This window comes from Eleutherodactylus coqui, chromosome 1, assembly GCF_035609145.1.
Source record: "Eleutherodactylus coqui strain aEleCoq1 chromosome 1, aEleCoq1.hap1, whole genome shotgun sequence".
Lineage (NCBI taxonomy): Eukaryota > Metazoa > Chordata > Amphibia > Anura > Eleutherodactylidae > Eleutherodactylus > Eleutherodactylus coqui.
Window position 1 is genome coordinate 333,522,384 of NC_089837.1, and position 18,957 is coordinate 333,541,340.

The window sequence follows — 18,957 nt, forward strand, 5'->3', positions numbered from 1 at the left end:
GCAGGCGGGGATTTAAAATCCCAGCCTGCTGAAAACGCTGCCTGTGATTGGCTGAGTGCTGAGCCAATCAGACGCTGACCTTTCAGCAGGCGGGGATTTAAAATCCCAGCCTGCTGAAAGGTCAGTGTCTGATTGGCTCAGCACTCAGCCAATCACAGGCAGCGCTCAGCCATTCATTGAATGACAGATGGTTATGTGCGCACGTAGAACTTCATTACAGTAACGGGACACAAGTGGCTAGACATGCCTTTGCACCAGCTAGGAATGATTTTCAGGGAAGGGCTTATATTTAAAGCCCTTCCCTGAAAATCACTGCAGGGGTTGCCAGTAGTTGCCAGCAGCCACGGCCCCATTGAAAGCAATGCTGCAGGGACCTGCATTCACGCGTGTTTGTGCACGTACGTGGGTGTGCCGGTTTTGTGCGCGCCTATGTACGCACCAGCACACGCTCGTCTGAATGCACCCTAAGTCAGAGTTGGGAACTTCTGGGAACATTTTGAGATGCCATGACATGACCTGAAGAGGGTTGTGCATGCAAGGCATTCCAGAAATATTGATGAACTGAAACATATTTGGAGGGAGGAATGGCGTAAAACTTCTCTTCAACTTTGTGCAAATAATCCTTGCAGCGACAGGAAGCATTTGTTGAAAGTGATTTCTTCTATAGCAGCATCTGCAGATTATTAAATTCAAGGCCTAACTTAGTTTTTTTTCCTTGCACTGTGAATATTTACCCAATGTGCTCCAAACAAGAAATGAATGGTGCAACTGTTTGAGTACTATTAGTTTAATCCAATTGTGTTTGACTATATCTGTGACTTAGATGACAATCAGATGACATTGTATTAGTAGTCAATGCAGAAATCCAGGTAATTCCAAGGTGTTCACTTACTTTTCTTACAACTGTGTATCATATGTAGAACTAAAGTGCATGTATAAAAATGTATCGAATGTTTAGTATTCTGCTATCATATCATGTATTATGTCCTGTCTTGTTTATTTTATACACTTCAACTTTAAAAATTCCATTTTCCTAGAACTGAACTGGTTAAGTGACTTTTAGCATCTTCTATTGCTTTAAATTCAGTTAATTACCACTCGGAGCCTTGTAACCATGCAACAGCAGCCTCGGAGTCACATGACCGATTCTTCTTTATTATTCCCTCTCTGCAGCAGCATACGAGACTAGACAACCTGCTCTACTTCAGCAGGATGGACACTTGCCGCTGAACTATGGAAACCAACCTGCACCTCTGCAGTCTTCTATCAGCCGGGTAAGGATATATGATCAAATAAACAGCATATGAAATTCAATGCAGCAAGCCTTTCCACATTCTGCAGCCTATGTATATATACATTATAAGGGTCATCTGCTGTCACCATAACACGGTCTGATAAAACTGCAGCACCTGGATTTCTGCTTCCGTTTTCTAGGAATCCACCATTATAAATAATTGCTGCTCATTGCGGAATGTAAAGATTGAGTAAGATTATAGAAAAGGAAGGCTGGATGTGGAAATTGCAGCAGCAAATTGTGATCTATCCTATAGGCTTGTTCCAGTGACTAGCATTGCATCCATCACCTCTGCCTACTGCTGTCATTATCATATCTAACTATATATATCAGAACCGGCAGAATAAATGATACAGAAGGATCAGAGTTAATGAGGTGGGAAATGATAAATTTTTATGAATTTGATAGTCACACAGTTTACTCATGATTTAGAGACCACTGCATTCTTATAGGTTATGAAAATACAGGATGTCGTTCTAGTTTTACAAATCTGCTAAAACTGACACCATTCCAACCTAATAAGGTGATCCTCTATACTGTTACAGTTGCAAAAACTGATGAAACTAAATGTGCAGCCCTCTTATCTCTCTACGAAAGGTTTCAACCCTCATTGGGTTAAATAGAAAAAAATAATGTGATATAGATTTTTGATGTATACCTAAATCTTTACAGTCAAATGTAATTATACATTCAAGCGTGCATTAATATACTGTGCCATAGCATTAATATAGTGGGTGAAAAAAGACTGAACTGACACTGATAAACAGAATGGGGTTAATCCCCAAGTAAATCTGCATTGGACACATACTATGTAGAAATTATTAGTTTTTCAATATTATGTGCGCCTGAATATCTAGTAAAGAAGACATTTTATTGTAGAGTTCTAGCATCATGCCAATAAAGGTTATTAATCCTCTTATTATTGGGCTGTGGTCACACTACTCTCTTGGATTCCATTCTATTTTCTAGCTTTGCAGTCAAAAACACCAGAACTAGAGATGAGCGAGCATACTCGGTAAGGCGCTATACTCGAGAGAGCATCGCCTTTTTCGAGTACCTGCTGGCTCGTCCCTGAAGATTCAGGGGGGCCGTTGGGGTGAGCGGGGGGTACAGAGGGGATCGGGAGGGAGAGAGAGAGAGGGATCTCTCTCACTCTCCTCCCCGCTTCCCCTCGCTGCCCCGCGCCACCCTTGACCCCCGCGGCCCCCCCAAATTTTCAGAGATGAGCTCTCTCGAGTATATCGCCTTACCGAGTATGCTCACTCATCTCTAACCAGAACCCCTGTGGAACTCAGGACAGGTGTGAACAGAGCCTAATAGGGTGTATTTGCTGTTTTACCCAAATACAATTTTGCCACTATTTCCCTTTGGGAATTTTGCAAAGTCCATTCATTAAAATATGGTCAGTGGATCGTGTTATCAGTAGAAAAGCATTTTGTTTTGTCATGGACGATTCCATATTGTCTTTTCAAGATACCTCTTGTACTAGTGTAGGTTTAGGTTACCAAAGGTGCAGGTTTTGTTGAAGACTGCAATTAAAATGTTGCAGTGCCGCCCCAAGACAGGTGAGCATTCGTGTTTACGGCCACATATAGAAGGGGATAAATCCCTTCCAGGCATTATGGGAGCAAAAGTATTGGGCCTCTTGAAGTCTTTTGTGTCAGCATTGCTGGGAAGCTCCCACATAATAGACTGTCAGGCAAGCCACATAAATCAGTGGATTTGTCTGATATTAAATTAAGTCTATGGCCAGTTTATTATCAATGGTGATATTAGTGCTGGAGAACACCTGAAAAATGTGTTCACTCCTTGGGAACCCCAACTATCATTCCTGCCCTGGAGAAGCTGGTGTAGGGAGGGTAAAGCATTCTATAGTTTTATATTCTGAGACTTGTTGACTGTTTGATCTGTACTTATGGCATGCATATACCCTGTTTTCCCAAAAATAACACAGGGTCTTATATAAATGTTTGCTTCTAAAGATTACATTTTTTTACATGTATTGCTGCCTGGACACTATTTAAATTTTCCTTTTTTAAATTAACTTAACTAGGGCTTATTTTTGGAGTAGGGCTTATATTTTGAAAAAAGCAGAAAAATAATCCTAGGGCTTATTTTTGGGGAAACGGTATGAGCAGGTTAGGTTTGCTATTTTTTTAAAGTTACTGCTTTTATGTTCTGTTTAGTGGCTCACTGAGATCACTATTATCTTCCATTGCTATTTAGTGGAATGCAGGAATGATGCAGTTTATATTCACTTTGCTTTTCTAAGCCCAAAGAAAATAAAAGGAATAGCAATTCCTATCCGTACTGCCATCATCTATTCTGGATGGCACAAAGTACTTTGTATGGACGTTACACCTAAGAAATTATTCTTTGTTCAAAAAAATGTCTGCATAGCTCTACCACCTGTTTGCTGCACTGCCTATCCGTCTGCAGGGGCTATATGTGAGCTTAGGGAGGAAGACCGGTCTTTAGGATTGTAGCTATATAGGGTGCAGATGTAGCAATTAGCAATTGCTCTGGTGCCTGTGGGGGCTCAAAGACCCCTGTTCCACATACTGTAAGTAGACACCAATCTTATAAATAGCACATAGTAGGTAGGAGCACGGGGGGGGGGGGGGGGGACAGAAGTTTTATTTCATGACTGTCAATCTTAAAAGCCAAATCACAAATGTGTATGATTGGTATTATTATACATAAGGCATTTTTTTGTCGAATGTCATTGGACTACAAATATGACATTTTTTTTAGAATTCTACACAATTATCTCTTTTTCAAATACATTTGAGTGATATTTGTTAGCTTTTGTTACCATATTAAAGCCCCAATCACATTTCAAATGTATCATTTTAAAAAAGTGAAATTAAAAAGTTCGGTGAGTCAAGTCTTAGGTATTTGTGCAATGTCTAGAGAATAGAACCCATTGATTTCAATTGGTTCATTCACATTCCGCTTTTTCCTGCGCATTTCAGTTGCGCGAAAAAAAGCGCAGCATAATCTATTTTTCTGTGCATTTGTGCACCCAAAGTCCCCATAGAAGTCAATCCCGAAGTGCAAATGTGTTAAAAATACGCTAGGAGATACATGAAACACGGTGGAATTGCGCAGGAAAAAGAACACATCTGGAACTCAATAGACTAATTAGCCCTTCTAATCGGCGCATCTTTACTGTAAATGTAAACTCAGACTAAGTCAGGGGGAGCATTACTGTACCTGCTCTGCTTCAATCTTCTTGTCATATCAAGAAGAGCATTCATTTAATTACAGTTTTTATTTTAAACTTTTTTCACTTCATGTCTCTGATAAATATCAGTTCCATCCAAAGTTCTCAACTTTCGGTTCCTTTATTTACTGGATTAATTCACCAGCTACAGTTTAAGGTATAGTTACCTAATGAATTAGAAACAAACTGATAATTCATTTATGTGGAACGATCTTAAAAAATAGACTTCACAGTAGAGAATCATATCTTCATGCAAGTGACTCATCATCACTAGCGTAGCATAGAAAATAATAGCTCTAATAATATGATGTTCCCACAGAAAAAAGCATGAGAGAGTTTTGCACCCCTGCATGTCTTGTCCCTCTCCTCCCTTTCCTCAGTACTGATAAGACCCAATCTATCATATTAGATTTATGCTTTTTACATTTACTGGGCCTAATGTTACAGTTTCTTCGTAAATGACATGTTACCCTGTTTCCCTGAAAATAAGACATACCCTGAAAATAAGACATAGCATGATTTTCCAGAATTTTTGAGGAGAAAAAAAGATGTTTCAGGCTTTTTGAGGATGCTTAAAATATAAGCCATACTACAAAATTAAGCCCTGCTAACAGTTAATTAAAAAAGTCAATTTAAATAGTGTCCAGGCAGCTATACATGTAAAATAGTTTAACCTTTTTGAACAAAAATTAATATAAGACACTGTCTTATTTTTGAGGAAACACGGTATATGGGACTGCAGCAATGCTGAATATAGTTGCCGAAACCCCTGGTTACAGTAATGTTGAACTAAATTATATATATAATAATGTCTGGTATACTGCAGGGGATATATGTATGTGTTTTATTAGAGAAATTTGTATATATATATATATTTTTTTTTTTTTTATTTATTTATTTTATTTTTTTAAATGATTGTAATTGAACTATCTTGACTTCTTTTTAACTACTCATATCAATATCACAAACAGTGATACAGAGGACCAGTAGTGGTTTGGTGGGAAGGGTGTTGAGTATGGAAGACCCTTTGGAACACATTGAGTGTGTGTTTTCCCCAGTGTTATTAGACTTTCCGTAAAGAGATTAGGCTATATCAGTAACTCTTATGAGTCTTGAAAAACAGCTATGAATATGGAGCAGATTGTGTTTGTCCTATGTTGCTTTATGTTCATGGTGTGTTCTTGCTGGACTCTATTCTGTGTTCCCGGGAAGCAATCATGGAAGGCTTCAGAGACAGGTTTCTATAGACAGGAACATCTCTTTACTTTAGGTTCCTTCTGTAGGTTACGGATTGTTTCATCCCTGTAGAATAGTTTAGTAGTCTGTCGGCTAGACTCGCCTATTGCTCATCAATATAGCTGAATATGGGGAACATCAGCATATGTAGATTCATATTGAAAACACAGACTATAAAGGAACAAATATGGAATCAAGTAATAAACAGAAAAGTGTTAAACAAACCAGAATATGTTTTAGATTTTAGATTCTTCAACCTAGCCCCCTTTTGCTTTGATGACAGTATTCTCTCAATCAGTTTTTTTGTTTATTACTTAGTTCCATATGTGTTCCTTCATAGTATTCATGTTACAATATTAATCTACAATGTAAAAATAAAACAAGAAGTGTCATGGAATGATTAGTATTGTAGTTGGTTAATACCTTTTTTTCACCCTCTTCTCGGAAAGACTATATTGTTAAGCATTCCTAAAGACAGCGGAACAGAATAAATTTAGACTAGACAGTCTAAAGTCAATACCAGTTTACCCCTAATGAAGCGCTATAGATTGAGAGTAGGTTCTGGTGCATTTAGCTTAGTGAACCTCCTCAGTCAGTCCAAGGGTGGACATACCCGGTGGTATATGCCATGTGGAGTGTATGAGTAGATGGGCAGAGCTTTACCTCCTAATGACCACATCAGTTTTATTAATGAGAATCATTCTTGCCTTTTAAGAAGCAGCGCCATGAAACAAGGAAAGGGCAATGTTTTATTCATAATCCAAAAGACATTTTAGTTTCAACCAGGCTTTCTTGTATGAACAGTATCCGCCAACACTCCTCCTATAATCAAGTTATAGCTTGTCTTTCCAATAAAATAGTGTTAGACATATGCTCTTTAAATAGAGCCAGCCAGCATTAATCTCATAAGTGCTCAAGTAAAGCTAAACATTACCCACATAGTGTAATACTGTATGCACACAGAGCCAAATGGTGCCAAAAGAGTATCATAATTTAGCTACATTGAGTCATATAGTAACCACATACAGCAATATCAAGCTCCTTAACTTTGTGGCCAAACCTCTATCTCGTATCCACAGGATGGGGGATAACATGCTGTTTTGTGTAAGCCCTGTCACTTGGACCCCCACCAATCACGAGAACAGGGGTATGGTGCGTTCCTGAATGAATGGAGCAGTGATTGCACATGTGCGCTGCCACTCCATTCATTTAAGTGGAACTGCCAGAAATAGCTGAGTGCTTGAACTAGGCTATCTCCAGTGGTCGCAGGTGTGACCACTGCTCAGTTCATGTGGGGATGCTCCGGAGCCCATTCTTGGGAACAGTAATGGTTTCAGCTGTTAGATTCACAAGATTAGCAAAGTATCCCCAATCTAGTGGATAGTGGATAACTTCTTTTCATAAAGCTTTTGAGCTTGATGCTCGTTCGAGTATTAGCATACTCGATGGTGCTCGCTACTTGAGCGAGCATCATGCTGTGTTCGACCCCGGCCCAGTTTTGGCCCCTCTCCGCCGCTGACGTGTCAGATTTGACTCCTCAACGCTGTGCACGTCAACGGTAGTTTGTGGCTGGCTTGGCGGAAGTGAGAGAGAGAAAGAACACGAACACAGGAAGAAAAAAAAAAGCTCGGCCCCCGGCGTCCCACATACAAATATGCTCGAGTCTCCCATTGAAGTCAATGGAGTTTGTTACTCGAGTAGAGCTCTCGAATTTTACGAAAAGCTCGACTCGAATAACGTGGACTGAAGCATTTGGGTGCTCGCTCATCTCTAGTAAAATCCTTAAAAAATCCTTTTTTTTCTTGCATTTTTTTGTAGCCCATAAATTCATGCATGTTTTACAAGCACTTTTTTGGGGGACTTCCTCTGATCACACATAGGTTTTTCTTTGTCATTTTTTGCTAGGGAAAAACGCCAGAAAAAACGCCATTGCATTCTGCAATTTTGAAAAAACACTCAGTAAAACCCCAAAAATGCACCAAAATTTAGAAAGATCGCCACCAAAAAACTTCTACACTAAGGTTTACTCCATAATTCCCTATAGCTAACATCTAGATGTGGCATTTTTTTGCCACAAAATAGCAGCACAAAGCAGAGGCACAACCGCAAAAAATGTGCCATTTTGAAAGTAAAGTCCATGTGACAGCAGTCTTAGAGCTCAGTCAGACAAGCGAATTTTTAACGCAAGTATAGTTGCATTTTCAATTTGCATCTATTAGAACCAATGCTTTCCAATAAAAGCGGTCACATGTCCGTCTTTTACATGCAAATAAAATTCACACCTGCAAAAAATAGGACAGCGTTTCAAAATTCGCACATGATCCTCAAATTTGCACATATAGTGCGGCCCCATTGAAAGCAATAGGAGAGGATCGCTATTCCCTGCTGCGGCTGTGACAGCTGCAGCTGGAGATTCTTTGGATGTGAAACCCCTGGATGCTGTCACATCAAGGGGCTTCACCTTGTTGTCAATTGGGGCCTGCAGCAGCAGCGCCAACCCCATTGAAAACATACAGAGAAGATTGCTATCCTCTGGCACAGCTGTGGCAGAGGATTTCTTTATCCCCGCTGGGAGTTCCCTTGTGACAAAGGGATTCCCCGCCGGGATGAAGAATTCCCCTGTCACAGCTGTGGCAGAGGATCACAATATTTTCCCAATGTGCCTTTGATTGGCTGAGCACTGTGACTGTGACCAATCAGAGTCAGCGCTCAACATTCATTGAATGACAGCTGAGCGCTTCCTCTAAATGAGCCCTTAGACCCGTGTCAGATCGGCATACTTGTGTAATGTTTTATGTGTGCAATATGCAGTGAATAGAATCCATTAATTTCAATGGGTTCGTTCGCATGTGTATTTTACGCTTGCATTTAGTTCGCATAAAAAAATATGTAGCATGCTCTATTTTCCTGCACATTTCTGCACGGAAATAGCACAGATTGAACTAATTTTTGTGCGTGTGCAAAAAATACAGTAAAACAGGCACAGGCGTGCGCAAAAACCCAACGCGAATTGCACAAATACGCAGCGCAAATGCGCTTACAGCCGTTGGAGGCACCAGCCTTAGAGCTCCTTCACATAATAATAGTACATTTTTATTTTTATAGCGCCAACTCATTCTGCAGCACTTATCACATGGTCGTATTTGTGCAAGTTTTTGCACACACAAAAATTGCATGTGCAAAACGCATAGAATAGAACACATTGATTTCAATGGGCTCATTCTCATATCAACCTGCTCTATTTTGCGCGCATCAAAGGGCTGATAGAAGTCTACGGGGATTGCACATATGCGCACGCAATACGCAAGGGGATGGGCAAAATACAGCGCAAAACTGCAGGGAAAAGAACACATCTGGACCACATTAACCTAAAACAGAGCAGGGTGTGTCACACTCCCATGTGAACATGCACTACGTGTGCGAAACAGTACAGTAAAATGTACATATACACACGCACATCAATCATGTTCATAACATAAATGCGTTGCACTAAGCCATGCACAAAAACACATACGCCCGTGTAAAATAGCCCTTAATGTCATATTAAACCTTCTTGCTCATTCTGCATGGCCCTGTGTAGAAGCTAGAAAGCTCTACCATCTGCATTCAGTATGCTCTGTAAGCTGGCTCTGCTAGGCTGTCTGCAGCAGAACTGCAATGTAATCGCAGGTTAGCACAATATATCTTACGGTTATGAGTCTTATCATTTTACATGTGTGATTCAGATACATTTTTGTGGATTCCTGGTGATTTCTTATATAGAGGTTTTATGCTGCATTATCTCAAAAAAAAATAATATTTGTCTACCGCAGTCATTTTCAGTTGAAAGAGAACCACATGACAGTTCAGAGAGTTACTCCGAGGACCCCTGGAGGATAACAGAAGAACAGCGAGAATATTACACTAACCAGTTCAAATCCCTTCAACCTGATCTGAATTCCTTCATCTCTGGTAAGTCACATCTGTGTTCTTCCTTATTTTGTTATGCGGACAAGATGGGTTGAATGGCTGGATACTAGGCATCTGTTCATGATATTTCATTTGTTAGTAGAGTGGAAACACTCTATTAGTGTCCTGCTGCACAGCAGCCATAGTGCTTCAGAATATGAAGGATTCCAATCTCCTAGTACTAGGTGTACTGCTGTTGGCTCTCCAGAAACAAGCATTTCTACTTTAGGTTTAGCCTTTGTCTGCCTAGAAGGTATTTATATGAACATTTTGTATTATAAGGCAGTTTTTACTATGTTAGATGATTTTATGGATTTACTGTAAATACTTACCGGTATTTAAATCCTGGTTCCCAGACCCAAGTGGAACTCCCTATGTATACACTACATATTGGCTGGGCAGTTAGCTCTCAGGAGTTTCTAGAATAAGGTACTGCAGTATTTACAATGTATATTCAGTGAAAGGACGGATCACTCTTGTCAGCACTGCATTTAACACTTGTCCTTTTGGTGCAAAACTCGGGTTGCAGTTCCATCTCAGGCAGATATGCAAACGATTAGAGTTAAGATGTGATTAGATGAACTGTCTTGTCACCTGAGACCCTAGAAGTGGTTCCACCCTTGGACTATGAAAAGACTACTACAGGTGTGTAGGGACCTCTTTTCCTGCTTGCGTAAAGCTTGTTGACCACGTGTCGCCTCTACGACGCAGAGAAGAGATTTTGCCCAATTAACAGAAGCTGGATGGTCGTAGTGACGAATTTCCTACCACCTGGGCCATTCTGCCCAGACTGTTAGGAGGGGTTGGGACCAGGGCATGCACACGAGCCAATTGGACTCGGGATGCAATCGACAGACCACTTCTAGAGAAGACCTTCTGGCAAGCGCAAGCAGCTCCAACTGTTTCATTGTCCCCCATCCAGAGACAGGTGGCACCATCGTTACAGGTCCCTGTGTCTGTCCGAACCATTTCCAGGTGCTTAATTGAAGGATATTTGGTCTCACAGCGCCCATTACATGTATTGCCTTTGACACCAAACCACCGTTGCCTCTGTTTGCAGTCATGTTGTACACGATGAAACTGGACTGCTATGAAGTGAAAGCAGGCTGTCTCCAGCGACAAATCCAGGTTTAGTTTGGGCACTGATGTTGGTTATGTTTGTGTCTCGAGATCTAGGGTTGAGCCCCTCAATCCTGCCTTTGCTATGGAGTGGCACCCTGCTGGTGTCATGGTCTGGAAAGAAATCACATACAACAGTCGGTCACCCCTAGTAGTGGTAGAAGGGAACACTGACAGCTCAGTGATATGTTCAGGACATCCTGCAGCCACACGTGTTCCTCTCATGGTGGGGCTTCCAAGAGGCAGCAGGATAATGCTCGGCCGAACACAGCAAGGGTGCCACAGGAATGTCTCCACAACATTGCAATAATTCCGTCGTCAGTAGAACATGCATGTCACCATCTGGGACGCCAACTTCAACAGACTGAGTTTGCATGATCTAGAGGCTCAGTTACAGCAAATGCGGACCGATATGTTGTAGGATACCAAAACATGAAAAAGTTTCAAACATGTTACAGTACTACTACTGTATTTACAAGTGAAGGTCGGAATGAAGTACAAAATTACTGTACAAAATAATAGCCACTGGGGCACATTTATATCTTATATTGACAAGAGTTTATTTTTTGTTAGTAAAATTGTTACAGTTTGTATGTGATGTGCAAAAAGTACTACTGTCTATGTTGTATGGCTGACCATCTATGGTATATACAGGTAGACACTCTTCTGTTTTTCTGTAACTAATTAGGCCACACCTCCAAAATGAAGACTGTTGATCATGAGAAAACTTAAATAAACTGCGAGCAGCAGTTTAAAGGAGATGTCTCGAGGCAGGAGTGGATTTTTTTTTATTGCCCAGTCCCCCTAATTAAGCATACATTACTAAGCCCCCCTGTAAATGACTTTTCTAGCTGGTTTGTACTTACCGTTCCAGCGTTTCAGCAACTTATAAAAATTTTCCCAAGATGGCCGCCGGCTTTTTTCCTGTCGCTTGCTGTAGCCCGACGTGCGCGCTCCCGAGACGCTACCAGCTGTGTCTCCCTGACAACCAGACGCCCCGCAGCCGCCGACCGGCCCCTTGGAGTGAACACGGCTGACCAGTCACCCACCGCCAGGCAGCAGGTAACCGGCACAGCCCCCCCCCCCCCCCCCGGCACAGCGGCAGCCCCCCCATTGCAGCGGCAGCCCCCCCATCGCAGCGACAGCCCCCCCCGGCGCAGCGACAGCCCCCCCATCACAGCGGCAGCCCCCCCCCGGCACAGCGGCAGCCCCCCCATCGCAGCGACAGCCCCCCCGGCACAGCGACAGCCCCCCCATCACAGCGGCAGCCCCCCCGGCACAGCGGCAGCCCCCCCCCATCGCAGCGACAGCCCCCCCCATCACAGCGGCAGCCCCCCGGCACAGCGACAGCCCCCCCCATCGCAGCGACAGCCCCCCCCCCCCGGCGCAGCGGCAGCCCCCCCGGCCCATCACTTACCAGGACGGCGGGACAGCTGGACGGCGGGACAGCTGGGCGGCTTCTCCGGACAGCTCGGCAGCTCTGCACCTTCCTCTAACAGAGGATGGTACAGAATGGCCGCTCCAGCGCGCTCCCGAGCAGTGACAGCTCGTCTGCGCATGCGCAGAAGAGCTGTAGCGGGGAGCACACTGAAGCGGCTCGTGCTGAAAGGAGAAGAACGGACTGCGCAAGCGCGTCTAAAAAAGCAAGCTGCCAGCGAATTTAGATGGAACCATGGAGACGAGGACGCTAGCAACGGAGCAGGTAAGTGAATAACTTCTGTATGGCTCATATTTAATGCACAATGTATATTACAAAGTGCATTAATATGGCCATACAGAAGTGTATACCCCAACTTGATTTCGCGAGACAACCCCTTTAAGGAAGATATTCACCCCAAATTGAAAAATGCTTGCTTATTATGAAATTGTAAAGCTTTTGTAAGCCTGCTTTTTTTACTTTCCTAAATACTCCCTATGCCAACTTGGCGCTCTCTATAAGGATAAACAGTAACCCCCTACCTAGACCTACATCAAAGGCCTTTCACCCAACTAACTAGTATTCTTCTCTGCACTGGTAAGGGGCAAGAGCCCCGAAACAGCTGTCTGCAGACAGGTGTCTTTTTTTGGAGAACATCCTGGTTTTGCTTATATCCTTAGGCATGTTGTAAGGCCTGTTAAACGGTTGAAATTGACATATAAGATAGCTACTAGAGATGAGTGAATGTACTCGGTAAGGACGATTTCGCAATCAAGCACCGCGATTTTCGAGTACTTCACTACTCGGGTGAAAAGTACTCGGGGTCGCCGGGGGCCGGGGGAGGCGTGGTGGAGCGGGGGGTAGCAGTGGGGAACAGGGGGGAGCCCTCTCTCTCTCTCCCTCTCCCCCCCACTCCCCTCTGCAACCCCCCACTCACCCACAGCGCCCCCGAGTACTTTTCACCCGAGTAGTGAAGTACTCGAAAATCGCGGTGCTCAATTGCGAAATCGGCCTTACCGAGTACGTTCGCTCATCTCTAATAGCTACCTTTCAATAAATGGCACTGGAGAGACAGTTTTCCTTCCTGGAAGAAAAGCTCAATGGCATGAATAGTGAAAAACTAATTTTGTCAGCATGCATTCTATTGCCCATTATTTTCTGAGAAGTTACCAAAATACACAGTGTGCGCCAAGTATGCCAAACCCTCAGGCGACCACAAAATCATGTATAAATATATCAGAGAGCTATCCCATCATCATAGACAATACAGAGATCTCTTCCATCATCTGTTTATACCCAGGACTGTGACTGTAACAAGGGGGCATCCTCTACATTTAGAAGAGAGAAGGATTTATCACCAACATAGAAGGGGGTTATTTAATTTAAGAGCAGTGAGACTATGGAATTCTCCTCTTGCGGATTCGGTGATGGCGAACTCGATAAAAGAGTTTAACAGGGGCCCGGATGCCTTTCTTGAGCGATACAATGTTATATGTTATCATTAATAACTTAAGGTTTGTTGATCCAGGGATTATTCTGATTGCCAGGTTGGAGTCAGGAAGGAGTTTTTTCCCTTAAATGGGGAAAATTGAACTTGTACCTCATTTGGGTTTTTTGCCTTTCTCTGGATCAACATTGGGGGGTAATAGTCTAAACTGGATGGACATATGTCTTTTTTTGGCCTTACATACTATGTTACTATTTCCCCCCAAAATTGGGTACATATTCACACACTTCAGAATTCTGCTGAAATAGACCATAAGAGTGAACAGAGAAAACCAATTACAAGAATCCTTTCTTAAACTCCTACCAGCAATCTATTTTTGGTAATTGTGTCTCCAGCTAACCTGTTCTATATTCACTCCATGGAGGCTCATGTTATTGTTTTACCCAAACCATGCGAGGATCCTTTTATAATGACTCTTTATCAATCCCCTGCGCCCAGAGTGTAGGTAAATGGGCTGTTATTGCATTTACTCAAAATCCAGAACAGTACAAAGCAAGGGATATTTTCAACTTGCTCTATACACTCGTAATCAAACATTCAGTTTGAGCAATCTGGTAAAACCCCAACATTAAGGGACTCGTAGTTTTATCCTAAAGCTGCTTATTTTTTAACAACTGACAGTACAGTGAAGGGCAAGATTTGTAGGTTTTTCTGGAGAATGGGATGTCCCCAATAAATGCTTATTGTTCTCCTTTCATTGCACCCTAAAGTTACCCATCTTCCATTTTTTTAAGGCACCTACTTATAGTCGGATTAGTGGAGACATAGGTTGGGCTGTCTTAACGGTCAGGTAATGCCCCCAGCTGGGGATTGGCTACTGGGGAGATTGAGGGAACGCCCCAAGCAGGAGCGGCCGCAGCAGGAGTGTTTGTGCGTGGTGGGAGGGGGGAGGCTGGAGAAGCCAGCCAGCTGGCGAGGGTGCCGCTTTGCAGCTTGTGGAGAGCCGCCGGCCACCCACTGCACCCAATCACCAGCTGTGGGCATTCCGTTTAACTTGCACTGGGCAACCCATGTTTCCACTCATACTTCTATTGGAGACATGGTGCACTAATAGGCTGGGACCAGAACCTATCAAAAAGGCCTTTATTTACCAGATCTGTAACTTTTACATGGTGCAGATCCTAATCTAAGATACTACTAAACAAGTTCAAATTAGTCATATTTTTTTCACTGTAGCCTATACAACGTTACCAACTGAAGTTTTTTAAATTAATTCTTTATTTCCAGCCTACTCCCATTAATGGAAATGAAAGGCTTTTACTGTAGTATTGTGTTTCTGGCAATCCAGGAGTACCTTGGAGATATTTTAAATCTTGTTATGCACTTTAACCCAAGATAGAAAAGGAAGTTGAGGATCTTAATCGCAAAGAAGGATTGAGTTATGACATTTATAGTTTGCAGCTCTCTTAAAGTCCCTTTACACTGGATGACTGTTGGGAGCAAACCTCCCGACAGCCCTTCCTTGAACTGCTGCCCAACTATTGCTACTCTGCTTACACAGGAGTGATAATTGTTCAAGTGAATGGAGGAGGAGTGGACCAGGATTGTTCCAGGCATCCTTCTCCATTCACAGTAAGCAGGAGTTGCTCAAAGATTGATTTGAGTTTTTGCTAAAAACCAAGCAACTCTGCCAAGTGAGAGATTTCTCACTTGGCACCCTGCCAGTGTCTGCATGTTTGTGGGACGATTATCGCCTGAATTCGCGAACCATGCGAATCCTCCAAGTCGCCCATAGTCGCTCTTTTGAGCAATCACTCAGACGATTATGGGGCCTTGTGAAAGTACCTAATTAAATTTTCCCCCTTCTTTCTATGTTCTTCCTTCCCCGGATCCTTTCTACATTAACTTGCTATTTAACATTAGTATTTTCTGTATTGTTCTTATTGCTTTTGATCTGGTACAAACACATTTTTTCCACTAGAGGGGCGATTTGGAACAATAGTTAGGGGGCATAATTCAGAATGCATGTCGGCTGTACATTGTAACTCTTAATCATGTGTATCTTTTTCTTTAAGGCTTTATCAGGTTTTTCTTTACTGTAGTTTAAATTCTAGGTTGGTCACCATTGCTACATTGTATTTTTGGCCCCATATTTTTATCAGCATTGTATCTTATTCTGTAAAATACAATTTACATAGCTGCAGTGGCAGACATTGTTTGACTGCAGTTCTGGAAGTTTTATTTAACAGAATAAGATAAAATACTGATAAAGTTCTGGGCTACTTAGCCAATCAGATCTCAGAGATCTATATTGTTGATATACTGATTATACAGTATATTAGACCTGCACTTTTGTTTAGTCCCCCTGTTATACTTCTGTTTTTTGACCTTGGCTAGTTTGACTTTGTTTATAGCTTGTGCTTCCCTGTTTTCCATTTTAGCCTATCATGTCTCTCTTTTGCAGCTTTGTCTAGTTTCTGACTAATGTTTTGCTGTGGCCTTCGATGCTGCGACTACTTGCTTTGCTACATTTTTCTACCTCAGTTCTATTAACAATACCCAATAATTGTATTTAGAAAGATGTCTTATCCTATATAGTTTAATTCTTACGTTGTGTATCAAGGAACTAGGCTTCTTACTTCTTTCTTCCACACGATTTTATATAGTTTTTAAGGATAGTCCAATCTAGAATATCTGCAAAAGCAGCAGAGTGCATGAATGCTGGAGTACATTAATTAAGTTAGGATTTTCAAATCCAAAGTGAGGAAACTTTCCAATGTAAACCTCTATGCAAAAACTGTGCCTCTGATAGTTTACTAATTTGACTAAGGGTTCCTTCATATAACCCCTATAAAAATGCTGGGAGTATTGTTGCTATTGCAAGCTTTTTCTCTATTAGGCTATATTTGTGTGGACCAGCACTATATCAGACCCAGAAATGCGGCCCTATATCGCCCTTGCTAACGTGGCATGCGTGTGACATGCAATGTCTTTTAAGGTCTCATTTAAAACAATGGCGTTCAAAAGGAATGCCAAAATATAAAACATGCTCCTACTTTGAAACTTTGAATATACTAATCTGAATCTTCATGTTCCACCGTTAGCAATAACATTTTGGCCCCAATACCTAGAGGGTATTTTTTAAATGTATATGTAACATGGTAGCTTGAGCTAGCAATATATATATATATATTTACATGAGTATAGTTTATAATTCATTTGGTTTTCTAACCATCAGTAAGTGATGGGAACAAAAGTAAAATTATACTTTTACCTTTTTTGTTTGCCAGGCTCTGAAATAGTTGTTTCCGTAGCATACAATTTAGGTGCGAACTACTTGATGGGCAGTTCACATGCAAAGACTGGTCCAGGCTCTCTCCCCTTCTTTAGCATAAACCCTACCTAGTGCTTGAGATCTCCAGCTCTCTTGAGACACATAGGACATGGAGATGACAATCACTAGACAGAGGGTTTGGTTTAGGCAAAATGAGGGACAAATACCCCACCCATTTTAGCATGGGGCCAGCCCCTTGAACAGTTCACACCTTATTTGCATACCAGAAAAATGCCAATTTTAGGGCTTGAGGAGCAGCATGAGTAAAAAAAAAAGTATCATCTTATCATTACACTCGTGTTCCTATCACTCACCAATGGCTAGCAGCTATCGTACATGCACCCCACCTATGGTTAGTATAGGTTTCTGGGGAGAAATGCCCTAACAGGCTTCCTTTAATGCTGATTTCCATTGTACTGTAGCAGTACCAAAGTGCCCATAAATTAGAAGGAGCTGAAGTGAGAAAAATATTATCAAGTAATTGCAACACATAGATTAAAGTAAATGAGCTTCCGTATGGAACCATCCTGGAGATCCACTTTTACAAGTCCACCCCATAGAGTTTTTCAGAAAATTGGAAACCCTTGGACTTGTTTGCACCTAATTATATAATTTCTTGGAAAATTATGCAGTGAAGACATAATTCGAGTAGATACATATTATAACCTTTTCAGCTAACGCCTAAAATTGCAAAAGGTGCTCTTTAAGACCGTAAATCTTGATAATTGATCTTGACAGTAGTGTGCACTAGAGTATAAATGATGAGTATGAATTACAGCTTCTGCCCAGAGTCCTGTTTTCTCTAAAAGCAACCCTGTTGAAGATACCATTGGGACCGAACAATGGGCAATTCATTGCATGGTATGATCAAATATTAGATTTTATACTTTTTAAGTCCTAGATTTCTGTTAGAGTTTCTCAATGTTTCACGTAAAAGGTAACATTATTTTATTTCATGTAAGATGTGTTTTTTTGTTTTTTTCCCCCTAGCTTTTTAGTATAGCAGCTTTTTAAATGTTAGAATTATTAAAGAAATCACCTGTTTGGACTAGAGCATTGATTTGCCTTTCGTTATAAAAGAACAATGATAGGATGGACAAAAGTTTCTATATTTCAGAACATATTAAAAAGGTTACATTTCATTATGAATTTTGTATGTATCATGCAGTATAGTATTGTGAATTTTTAAATATTCTAATATACAGTATCTTCTTCTGAACTGCTTTAGGTAGCTGAATCCTACTTTGCTTGATATTTAATGTCTCATATAGTTCATATTTCGAAATACTAAAGACTAGACTTAAAGTACTATTTTACAAGGGCGAGTCAAAAATTATCCGCACTACAGTTATATTAAAACTGTTGGCTGCACTGTTTTATCAACGCTTTCTCTTGTAGGTCGTTGTCTCCTCAGTCTGCTCTGCAGTAATGAACGTGTTATGTTAGTTAATTTGTGACTGCAGTGCTGCCTCACTCATGATTTGCATGAAAGAATAGCAGCATGTAGTGATTTGTTTCTGGTTGTCTGAAGCATTTGGACATCTGCAAACAAAATCTGGACCTGTACACTGAAGAAGCTGAAAGTTTCTTAAAAAGAATCATTACTAGTGACTATTGATGAGCGAGCATACTCGCTAAGGGCAATTACTCGATCGAGCATTGCCCTTAGCGAGTACCTGCCCGCTTGGAAGAAAAGGTTCAGCGGCGGGGGAGAACGGGGAGGAACGGAGGGGAGATCTCTCTCTCCCTCTTCTGCTCACTGCCGCAACTCACCTGTCACCCGCGCCGGCAGCCGAACCTTTTCTTCCGAGCGGGCAGGTACTCGCTAAGGACAATGCTCGATCGAGTAATTGTCCTTAGCGAGTATGCTCGCTCATCTCTACTAGTGACTAGACATTGATTTATCACTATGCGTCTGAGAGTAAATGGCAGAGTA

At 41.7% G+C, this 18,957-nt stretch overlaps 1 protein-coding gene across 1 annotated transcript in view; it reads left to right on the forward strand.

Moving 5' to 3' along the window:
- REPS2 (RALBP1 associated Eps domain containing 2) overlaps positions 1-18,957 on the forward strand; it is a 183,327-nt gene that overhangs the window by 88,299 nt on the left and 76,071 nt on the right. Inside the window, exons 5-6 of the mRNA XM_066575650.1 lie at positions 1,174-1,274; positions 9,569-9,707. Of these exons, the coding sequence (XP_066431747.1) occupies positions 1,174-1,274; positions 9,569-9,707 (240 nt within the window). The remainder of the gene's footprint in view (positions 1-1,173; positions 1,275-9,568; positions 9,708-18,957) is intronic.